At 35.5% G+C, this 11,699-nt stretch overlaps 1 protein-coding gene across 1 annotated transcript; it reads left to right on the forward strand.

The window, feature by feature from the left end:
• Window positions 1-430: 430 nt before the first annotated feature.
• Window positions 431-10,752, forward strand: LOC136801195 (tyrosine-protein phosphatase non-receptor type 18-like). Its single transcript, XM_067057832.1, has 18 exons — window positions 431-585; window positions 1,098-1,200; window positions 1,382-1,458; window positions 1,809-1,904; window positions 2,431-2,469; window positions 2,798-2,863; window positions 3,749-3,811; window positions 4,035-4,177; window positions 4,941-5,007; window positions 5,131-5,202; window positions 5,336-5,461; window positions 5,649-5,880; window positions 6,390-6,461; window positions 6,881-7,555; window positions 9,397-9,504; window positions 9,813-10,027; window positions 10,380-10,452; window positions 10,654-10,752. Exons 1-18 carry the CDS (start codon window positions 484-486, stop codon window positions 10,716-10,718), a joined length of 2,394 nt encoding a protein of 797 aa, XP_066913933.1. The 5' UTR covers window positions 431-483; the 3' UTR covers window positions 10,719-10,752.
• Window positions 10,753-11,699: the final 947 nt, after the last annotated feature.

Below are 11,699 nucleotides of genomic sequence, written 5' to 3' on the forward strand. Positions count from 1 at the left end.
ATCGATTGGTATATAATATGTCTATGTTTAAAGTCAAAAAAAAATTTCTTTTCAAGCAAGAGGACTAAAAAGGGTTGAAATCTAAAATCCGCCATTATGGAAATTTGAGCCTGATCCAAATAACGCCACACACGTTTTCTGACTCTTCAAGGACTATACTTTCATCATCAAAAGAAAAAATGACTATACGCCGATGTGCATACGAGACCTAACTCAGTCCCTAGAGTATGAGGAATGCTGCTATCAATGTGTATTATGTGTCAACTATGTAAGCATTGTATTGTTGGAATAGGAAAGAGAAAAGAGGTAAGTCTAGGCTAGTCCCCCATTTCCCTGACCCTGAAACAAACTCTGTTTTAACCTCTGTCGACTTTTGTTAGCTTGAGAAAAAGATTGAATTTATCCTGTTACGGGTGCTTGTCATGGTTTTAGATAAAAGAATGAAAAAGCTTATCACTTAATAGTATATGAAGAATTGTGGATATGGGAGACAATCTGAATGGGCTGAGAAAATATTTGGAAAAATATGCAACACTTGCTGAAAATAGAACACGCAACATTGATATTGTAGGAAACGAATTTCAGGTATTCTGCAATTTTTATTTATTTACATTGATGTTATTATTTCTTGTTATTCCATGAAAATTTATATTTTGCAGTTTCAGTGTACAAGGAAAAAAACAAAATGTGAATTATAGTACTTCAAGTTTCATCTTTATCGAATCGTCAGCTATTTTGCAGTTTCTCTATTATTTCAAACAGGTGTACCTTCAGCTTTTAATTCTCTTACATTCTCTTAATTTCAGCGGAACTGATTTGTTTTCTTTTAAAAACGTCAAGAAATTAGAACCTATGAAGTACAAATTGTTATAAACATTTATTCAATTCCCTCAGAATTTCTTTACTGATTTAAAATCAATTCTAGCAAGATACTGTAAGTTTGAAAATATCAAGAATGATGAATAAAGAATCTATAAAGAATAATTTATCATTTCACACAGACTCTGAGTCAACTTTGTCAATTTTGTTTCAACCAGATTTTTCATCATGTTAATTTTTTGTTTTCTTGAATCAAAACAAATCGTCTACATTTTCAGGAAATTCGGAATATAGCGGCTGACTTGAAGAAACTTCTTCCAGCCAATGAAGGAGCAAAGGATGTGAATCGCAAAAAGAATCGCTACAAAGACATTATACCATGTAATTAACAAGTATTAAAATTCAACAACTATTTGTAACAATGTTAACTGTGAGATGTTGTAACTAACTAAACCTCGTCAATTTGAAACTTCTCAATGTTCCTTGTTTATATTGTACCCTCTTCATAATAATTTAATATAAAAATGAATGAAAATTATTTATTCTAACTGTATTATTCTAGATGACGTTAGCAGAGTTAAAGTTGAAGTCACCTCGTTTGAAGATGGAGCAGACTACATCAACGCCAACATTATCAAGGTTTTTCTTTTTCTTTTTACTTTATTTGTTTGTTTTATGAGGATCTTTTGTCATTCATGCTTTTTTCTCAATGAAAGCCTCTAATTCCGCTCCCTCTAACCTCCCAAATGGCAAATATTTATAAGATTCAATATCTTACCACTTTAGCTATTTGCACGTACTCGAGCAGGTAAATTACAAGAAATATTATTATTCATTTGCTTGAAATTGATGTAGTTGTTATTTTGAGACACTGAAGGGCATAAAAACCTTTGACACTTTTACTTGAACTTATTTGAACTGTTAATGATGAAAAGTCATAAAAAAATTAATTTTTACTTTTACCATAACATTTCTCATTATGTCATTAGGATCATGTGAAGAAGGTTTGCTACATTGCATCACAGGGCCCAATGCCTCAAACTGTTGTCGAATTCTGGAGAATGATCTGGGGTTATCAAGTCAAGGTACTGTATGTCAGAATGAACACTTTTTTTACATGGCATGAATGAATGCAAATTAAAACAGCAGTAACCGTGTGAAAGATGTTGTGTTGCCATTTTTGCAAACAACAATTTTCAGACCTTGCCATTCCATAGAGACATTGCAACGAGGGTTGTCCTACCACCACAACATTGCACAAAATATCCACTTATCCATAATAAAAGTGCCTGCATAAAAATAAAAAGATAGCCTAAAATAAAAACAAAAAACTCTTTTAAAATAACTAGCTTTGTAGCACATCATTACGAAATATGCTTTAAAAAGTCCAACCCCTCCTTTGAAAGCTACCCATTCTCATTACTCTACTCCACTCTTTATATAGCCTCTTTTCCCCTCTCTTAAGTGTTTTTCGGGAGGTTTTTTTACGAAAATATTTTTCTACAGAATTTCTTTTTCTTATCTACCATTAATTAGGTTTTTATTCAACAATATCGCTTTAGAATATCTTGTCATAAGATTTTTATGTTAGTTTTTTTTTTCGTATTTCAGCTGATCATCATGGCTTGTAGAGAAATCGAGATGGGAAAGGTATCAGAATAAGAATAGTACCTTATCGGGGAAAACTTCGTCGGTAAAAATTTTCGGGGAAAAATTCGTCACTTGCTGGTAGTTGGTAAACGCATTAAGGCCGGGGAAAATTTTCGTCACTTGTCCAAAATTTCGTCACTTTTCCCCGACGAAGTTTTCCCCGATAAGGTATTACATTTGTTGTACACAGACAGAGTAATGTTTTTTAGTTGTAACAACTGTTAGCAGAACATTTCTCTAGTAGCAAACCTTTATTTTTATAAAATGGCGTCTCATGGGACAAAGATTTCTTGTATGAGCTCTGTCACATGTCAAATGATCTCTTTAGGCACGATGTCAGAGGTATTGGCCTTCGAAATCTGAAGAAGTGTACGGAGATGTTTCGGTTACTTTGGTAAGATTTGTTAAAGTTTTTTGTATCTGAGATCAGAGTAGAATGTCTCGAAAACCTTCCAAAATTAACCTCTCGATTCTAGCCTCGATAAACTTCTAATATGAATATTCCTGGATTGATGAAGTCCAGATTAATATGAAATGTATATAGTATTATAAATCTTTGCCTTTTTGTTTGCACATTTATTTGCATTGAAGAATTAGATTGACGAACTGATCAACGCGCACTTTAAAGAAGGAAAGATTTCGCAAGTTTGCGATTTTTCGGCCAAATCGCGAACATTAAGTTCCGCAAAATATGGTCAAATTTGTCATTCGCGAAAGTTAATTTTCACAATATACAATTTTTTTAACCCAAAATTTTCTGAAATAGTTTAATTACAGGAGTATAGGAGAACCTGTTCGCGCTAATATGTCCGGTTTATATTTGTTGATATCTAGAAGGGGAGTGATTGTACCCTATTTCCCCTCACATGCTGGACATTATGTGTTGTGGTGATGATACTCATATGTTCAGTACCTGAGAGAACGCAAGGTTCTCCCGTACTGTGCGAGTATCATCATCGATACAGCATGGCTCTGATGTGTCGCGAGCACAGAGTTCAATGTCTGGTAAGCGCTGTGATTTCCCTATCTCGGGATAGGGCCCGGTCCGATGATATCGGAGGGTCAGCTCCTCTTTTCTCTGTCTATATATCTAGAAGGAGTATAATTAGTCGAATATAGTCAAATTTGTCATTCGCCAAAGTTAATTCTTGGGAAATAAAGTTAAATGGGCCATTCAAGAAAGTAAATTCCCAAAATTTGGCGATTTCTTCGCCTGCGAAAGTTTCTTTCTTTAAAGTATTTTCAAACATGAACATTGAAATTCCATGTCTTTTTTTAGCTCAAAGAAACTTCAGTGGCCAAAAACGTGATCCTCCGTGAATTATGCGCAACGAGGAAAGGGGTAAGCCATAACTGAAAAGTTGTGGGTCTAGTATTATTTTTCTAATCCTGTAATACGGTATTGTTGAGGTTTTCTGTGTTTGCAAATCTAACTAAGCTAACTTAAAACTCAAAGTTAAGTTAAGACCATCTGAAGGCTTCAAAAATGTTATCTGTTCTTATAAAAATATTTGTACAATGTCTTTGCAATTTGAGTGACAAAAGAGTTTGTTCGTCATTTTTAGACAAAGAGGAAACTATATCAGCTCCACTACATGGATTGGCCAGATCATGGAGCTCCAGAAACATTTGAAGTGATCTTACATCTGCTGAAAATTGCACGCAAAATTCAACCGAATGATGAAAATCCTTTACTGGTTCACTGCAGGTAAGTGTATCACGTGATCACTGACCTTTATTATACCCTGGACAAAGTTTCTCAATCCCGGCCAAGCTAAATGTTTGATCGAATTTTTTTCATAAAGTAGTACCCTGATGGTAGCACTGCTCATTAGGTGGTAGATAAATACATCGAGATCTACTTTTCCTGGAATACTTTTGATGATATAGTGCCGTTGATTTTAACACTGCAATGACTTCCTTGCGGGTACCAACCACTTTCAAAAGAACTCCAATCAAAGATGGTGGATATATCTTTGTCCGGGGATGTTTAAAGTTCAATGAGTTAGGATCAATTCTTTCAGTGAGTATTAAAACTTTCTTCAATGAAATTACTCTACCAAAAGATTTACTGCAGCATTCTCGTCTATTAGACTGGATTAGATGTATTTTACTGCAGTTGAGTCTCTTTAAAGTCGATTCTGCACGGGAACACAATTCTTTTTGAGATGAGAGAATTTCGAGTTGTGGAGTATGGTTATAGACATTGTCAACTAAAGGGACGAAAGACGTTCGAGTTGCATTGTATTTTGATCAGCTTCTTGTTCTAAATAATAGGAATTTCATTAAAAATGACGAACTAAGCATATGCAAGTTAATACAAAGTTTTCAGAAAACACAATTTGCTTTACAGTACTTAAAGTTTCGTGGTGTTACAATCATCTTCTGTGAAAGGTAATACAAAGTTTCGCTAGAAGCAAGTTCCACGAGAGTAAGCCATAAACGTTTAGGTGTTTTTCTTCTTTTTTCAGTGCTGGCTGCGGGCGAACAGGAGCAATCATCGCCATTGATTATGCAAGGAAATTGATCGAAGCCAGGGTAGGAAATTTATCAAAATCTCAAAGAAAATTTTCAACGTGAAACAGTTTTTTAAGGTTAATCTACACATAGTTTTTTCACACATGGAACAATTATTTTGTGACTTTTCTTCTTTTTTTTCAGGCGAATAATATAAGTATATTTGATATAGTGAAACATTTGCGACAACAAAGACCTTCTATGGTACAAACTAAGGTATGTCATGTTCTTTCAAACACCTTTTCCTTTGTAAAGAATAAGTGAACGTAGTGAACGTAGCCAGTTTCTCACTTTCTCAACAATTCGTGACCTTGACAATGACATTGTATTTCCAATCTCTCAAATACAGGAGCAATATGAATTTATCTATGAAGTGGTCAGAGAATTGGTTTTGAAAGAATTGAAAGCATGTGACGAAGAGTTTGAAAATTGCAGTCCTGATGCCACTTACGAAAACATTCAGTTCATTTTGAAGGTAAAGACATTGACCTCTGAATGTTCAGCTATGATGAATTAAATGAGAATTCTGTAATCTTTATTACTAAAACCCACTGTCATTTCACTATCATATTTAACTCATTTTCACCCATTTGTGCTTTTTTATGGTTTTTGTTGCAGATAAGCGAAAACTTTTTCATTAAAAAAACTAATTACTTTCTTAGGAAAAGAATTACAATCGCTCAAAATCGGCCGAGAAAACAATAGAAGATTCTAACAGTCACATTTCACGTTCCAAATCAGCGGAGGATGTGTGCAGCAAGCCTTCAACTCCGTCACAACAAAGAAGACAAATTGTTCTTCCAACTGAACACGCTATTAACACTGGAGGAAGCTTCAGAAGGAGTCGAAGTCAAAATAGAAGGTCTCCAAACGTCCCTTCTGCTGCTGGTTCGAGTAAGTTCAATGTGAAAGTTCTTCCCTTTCAGCGAAGTATATAAAGAGGCTTTTCCTTTTCAAAATTCGCCAAAATTTGGTGAATGTGATAATCTGTTTCACACAAATGGCTTTGCTAATTGACCACTGTGTTTACCTTTCTTGACTCACAGCAGGGTCTTTGAAAACACTTTTGGTAAACGGACCCGTTATCTATGTACGTAAATTTACAATTCCTTATCCTAGAGGCAATACGTGAGAAACACTTTGTATAGAGTATTGAAAATATTGCACCTCTTTTAAACTCCTCTATATATTTGAAGGAACTGGAATATTGGTCCCCTCAGCTAGAAGTCAGCATAAAATACTTTCTATAGTTCGAATCTTACTTTAATTCGAAGAAAATCATACGTCCCTTGAAGATCGAGTTAGAGAGAGCCAGTTATATTCATTGATTCATTTACCTCGGATTTTTCTTGACAAAGGAATCCTTTCATTCATTAAAAATTGACGAAATGTTTGTCTTGCAGGACCACCGCTTCCGAGGAAAGGGTCAGAATCAACGGACAAAGCATACAGTCCAAAGAAGAAGGATACTGAAGGTACTTTCATTTCAACCTGTTATTTACCAGACACAAGAGTAAATATATGGATAATAAGTCTTAGGAGCGCGTAATACTAGAATACAGATATAAGTAAAATCTTTTCGTCATATCGAGTTATATGGTTTACTTTAGGAAAATTATGGTCCAAATGTTTTTAAAAAGCTTATTATGTAAACTGCTAGTAATTGGAAAACTTATTTTAGTCAAGTAAAATTTATCAAAAGGTTTTTTGATGTTAAACTGTAGTGATCAATTTTTAAATGTATTTTGTGAATCTCAAACTATTTTTGGAATTGAAATATCGCAAATACTTTTTTAATATATACTGTTTTATCTGCCTTAAAATTTACGATGTATTTTGTTTTAATGGCCTTAAAGATGACCTGTTTTCATACATAGTTTTTCCTTGTTTTCAGCATGTAAACAAATGCCCTCCAAACCTCTTTCCTCCTCAACAGGAGCCATCCAACTTCGATCTCAATTTGAATACGAAAACATCCACCCTCCACCCACCGCCGCCCATTCGAAGCCACGCTCTACGAGTAGCGAACCAATGAGTCCGTTTGCTGATGAAGAATATATCCCGGTGGCCAAACCAGTCGGTCTGACGTCGTACCCGATCAAAACAGCCATGCTGAATGTGAGTGCGATCGAGCATCAACATCGCCCCATCAAGCAAACACGAAGTCATGAACGTATCCCACAATCCTCCATTCCTCCCTCCACAATCTCAAACATCAATCAAGAACGAATGAAGAAATCCTCCTCGGCAAACGATATTTGTAACGATCTTAAAGAGAGCCGGGGTGGAGGAGGGAAACAGAAGGACAGCAAGGCCTCCCCCATAGATGCTTTATACACACCGGTCGAAAAGTCGAAGAAAATAGCACCACCATCAACCAATCCACCGAACGAAGATTCGCTATACACACAAGTAGACAAATTGAAGAAACCAGCGCCCTATCATTCCTCACACGATAAAGTGATACACAAACCAGCGGCGCCCATGATTTTGGGCAGTGCGGTGGAGCGGAACCGAAGCAGCGTCAAAAAGACAATCATGCAAGACAAAGCATCCGAAATAAAGAAAGGTAATTAATTTATAAAACTGACCTCTTCCTTTCAACGCTCGCAGATAATTATGGAAAGCCCATAAGGAATCAGAAAGTGTGCGTTGGAAATAAAGAGTTTTTGGACCTACCCCGGTGGGGTAGAGGTCCTATAAATTAACCGATGTCCGTCCGTCTGTCCGTCCGTCCGTTCGTCCGTCTGTTACCAGCTTTTCTCAGGATTGGCTCATTAGTTTTTTCTGATTTTTGGCACAATGATGCAAAATGGTAATGCCCAAAATGTGACGGAGCCCGATTTTCGAAAAAAAATCATTTCCGGTCGAAAATGCCGGAAATATGCCGGAAAAACCGGTTTTTTGGCATTTTCTCAAGATTTCATCATTAGTTTTTTCTGATTTTTTGCACAAAGATGCGTATTAGCAATGCCCAAAACTTGGCCGAGTCCGATTTTTGAGAAAAAATCTTTTCCGGTCGAAAATGCCGAAATATGCCGGAAATCGTCGTTTTTGCAGATTTTCATCGGACTTTTTCCTTATATTTCGTTGTTTTTTCACACAAAAACATTATTAATAGCAATGTCCACGAACAAGCATGATTCAATTGTCAATAAAAATGTTATTTGAAGCCGGAACTTTCTAAAAAATCGCCGGAACAGCGATTTTCGCCGGAAAAACGGTATTTCTTGATTTCTTGAGCTGTACTTTATATTTTTTCATGAAATTTTGCACACTGATGCAAAATGTCAATACCTAAATTGTGACGAAGCCAGATTTTCGAAAAAAATTCATTTCCGGCTGAAAATGCCGGAAATAGGCCGGAAATCGCCGTTTTTCTAGATTTTCATCGGACTTTTTCCTTTTAATTGGTTGTTTTTTCATTTAAAAACATTATTAATAGCAATGCCCACCATCAAGCATGTTTCAATTTTCAATAAAACTGATTTTTGAAGCCGGAACTATTTTAAAAGTCGCCGGAACAACCTATTTTCGCCGGAAAGACAGTATTTCTTGAATTTCTCGAGCTGTACTTTATATTTTTTTATGAAATTTTACACACTGACGCAATATGACAATATCTAAAATGTGACGGAGCCCGATTTTCGAAAAACATTTTTTTCCGGCCGAAAATACCGGAAATATGCCGGAAAAACCGGTTTTTTGACATTTTCTCGAATTTTTATTTTTAGTTTTTTCTGATTTTTTGCAGAAAGATGCGTATTCGCAATGCTCAAAAAATGGCCGAGTTCGATTTTTGAGAAAAATTTTTTTCCGGTCGAAAATTCCGGAAATCGCCGTTTTTGCAGATTTTCATTGGTTTTTTTCCTTATATTTCTATGTTTTTCACACAAAAACATTATTGATAACAACATCAAGCATGATTCAATTGTCAATAAAATTGTTTTTGAGTTTTTCACACTGGTCTTTGCAGGGTTTCAGTTTCTTAAAATATATTTGATTTCTATTATATGTATATCCAAATAAATTTGTGATTTATCTTAAAAAAAAAAAAAAAAAAAAAAATAAAACTGATTTTTGCGACCAGAACAACCCTTCCCTCTCCCCCTACCATCAATCAATGATGAATTTTTTTTCATTTTTCTTCTTGCATTGCTATCTAACTTTCATCATCAGGTAGGTCCATTCAGCATCTAGCTTGTTTGATTTAAATCTACTGTTTGTTCTGTGATTTTTTCCCCTTTGTCTCAAAATATTCAGTCTTCTTTCTTATGGAATCGTATATTAAGTATATCACGTCCAAAGAGGTCGAGTTCGGATTTTAACTCTTTTTATTCAGTATGAAGATTTGTTTTGTTTGTGTTTGACATCATCATCACTTCAATCTTTCTTCACATGAATTTTCAGCTGACAAATGGCAGATATCAGTGGAAAGTTCAACGACCTCTACATCACCAACGGGCGGTGACGCCCCTCCACTACCTGAAAGAACGCCCGAATCTTTCATCATAATCGGTATAGCCTTTTATCTTTGCTATTTGGAATTCAATCCTGTCAGCTTGAAGTTCCCATTCCCTTATAAAATCCACATTTTACCAAAATTTAACCTAGTTTTAACCCAGTCTTTTCTATTTTAAATTCAAAAGCATTTTCTTGAAATATTACAATCAGCGCCTGAAATGAAGGGCATCAAAAAATCCCGTTCAGGATTGCTTTAGCTTGAAAATTATTATTTTTGGGTTGAACAAGGATCATTTTGGGTCGGACATTTTCCGATTTCCATTTGCTTGTTTTTGTATTGAGCCGTTTTTCAACTTTTGTAGATGACAAAGCTGATACTCAACGAAACCAACAACCACTCATCAAGTCATCAGTTTTGAATTCCTCCAGTGCGAAACCTGGCTCCAAGGGTGGAAGAGATGTATCACCAGAGGAATATACTCCCGTCGCTTCATTACAGAGCTCTACGTCACAACCAACTCCTCAAGAAAACAAACCGTCCTCGTGGAACCCTTTATCGAAAATGATGAACAAAAATGTCAGTCTTTATTTTCATTTTCCATCTCCGTCGTTTACAATGATATGAGAGGATTCTAGTTGACATATAGTGTTAAAAGTTCCCTCTTGGAAGGATTTCCGTCTCAGTGAAGTACACCTATGTTCAATTCAGCATCTTTCACCAAAAGTTCAAGAATTATGTGCTTGATTCGAAGTAAATCCACTTTCCGTCTCATACGAAAAATCTTGCTATGACCACTAGATACATATTGATTAAAGTTAATTCACTTTTAGCATTCAATATACATCTCTGGGTTGGCTTGCATCAGAAAGCCTTAGAAATTTGCTTAAATTTTTTCTGAAATAAAAAAAAACAAAACCTTCTATTTTAGAAAACGAATGACGAAAGAAATAGTCCAGCAGAAACAAAGAAATCGAACTCTCTCCCTCCATTGAGCAGTCTTGGTAAGTATGCTAAATATGCATTGACTTTGTGTTTATTTCTTATAATCTCATTTTAATCAATTGTGCTAATTGGTGACGAATGGCACACGTCATAGAAAGATTCGACTCTTCAACTTTGTCATTTAATGGCTCGTTAACTAGTTGATAGTCTCCTTCGTTCTTGTTGGTTGTATCTGACTAATTACTATCCGTCATTTGTAGGTTTTGGCAAACGCTTAAAGAAGAAGCCGCAAGGACCGAGGGAAATGCCGTTACATTTTCATTGAAGAAAGATCTTCGGGTTTGTAATGAAATTTAAATTTCATCAGAAGCGATTGTTTGACCTTGGTCTAATCAATTGAAGAGTCAATGGATACCAACGAAAAAAACCCATCTGATTGGAGGATCGACAGTGAGGTCGACTATTGGTAGATTGTCCCTGATTTCAAAACTTGGATACACAAATTACTTCGAATTGACGCCCCGGGCGTTTATTACATTCTTTGGTTTTTAGGAAGGGCGTTTGCTCAGCCAGAGTTGATACAAAGGTTGATCTCGGTGGAAGATAAGCAGTCAATTTTGGTGCTTTTGGTTGAAATGTTGGAAAGATTGTCTATCCATTTTTTGTTGGAAATTCAAAGAGGCCTTCGTTTCCTCGCTGGTACCTCGCAAGTAAACGATTTGATAACGTGTTAATAATATGAAGAAAATGTTGTTGCAGTTCAATGTTTTGAAATGGTAAATAGTAGTAGTAAGTAGATATCTAGATATCTTTTTTGAATTCTATTTAGTTTACAATAATTATTAGTACAAACTAATTTTTGGAGAAGCGGTCTGATTTTTCGTTCGATCCTTGCAACAATGCAATGGATCAAGGCCCCACAAAGCGCCACTTTCTTGAAAGAGGATCGTTTTATTTTGAAACCAGTAGACATTTTTCACTATTTACTTTAATATTGGAGATAAAATAGAGAGATTTTTGTAAATTTTTTATAAAGTAATTATTTTCTATATACGATAATTATAACGCTTTCAACTCATTTTGTAATTGCAGTTTTTCCATACAATATAAAACAATGACGCATCTCTTCCCTCCTTTGGGTAAGCTTTCGGTTCGTAGACTAGCTAAAGTTTTGCATGAACACATGATGGCCTGGATCTCCTCAGTCGATAATGTCTAGCGGTAACTTGTAATCAGAGGGATTTCGCTTTTGTCCATGCTTACGGAGACCGGTCTTAAAATCGGGTTAGGTCGAGTCTACCAGAAA

Source organism: Clytia hemisphaerica, unplaced genomic scaffold, assembly GCF_902728285.1.
Source record: "Clytia hemisphaerica strain Z4C2 unplaced genomic scaffold, Clytia hemisphaerica genome assembly, whole genome shotgun sequence".
Lineage (NCBI taxonomy): Eukaryota > Metazoa > Cnidaria > Hydrozoa > Leptothecata > Clytiidae > Clytia > Clytia hemisphaerica.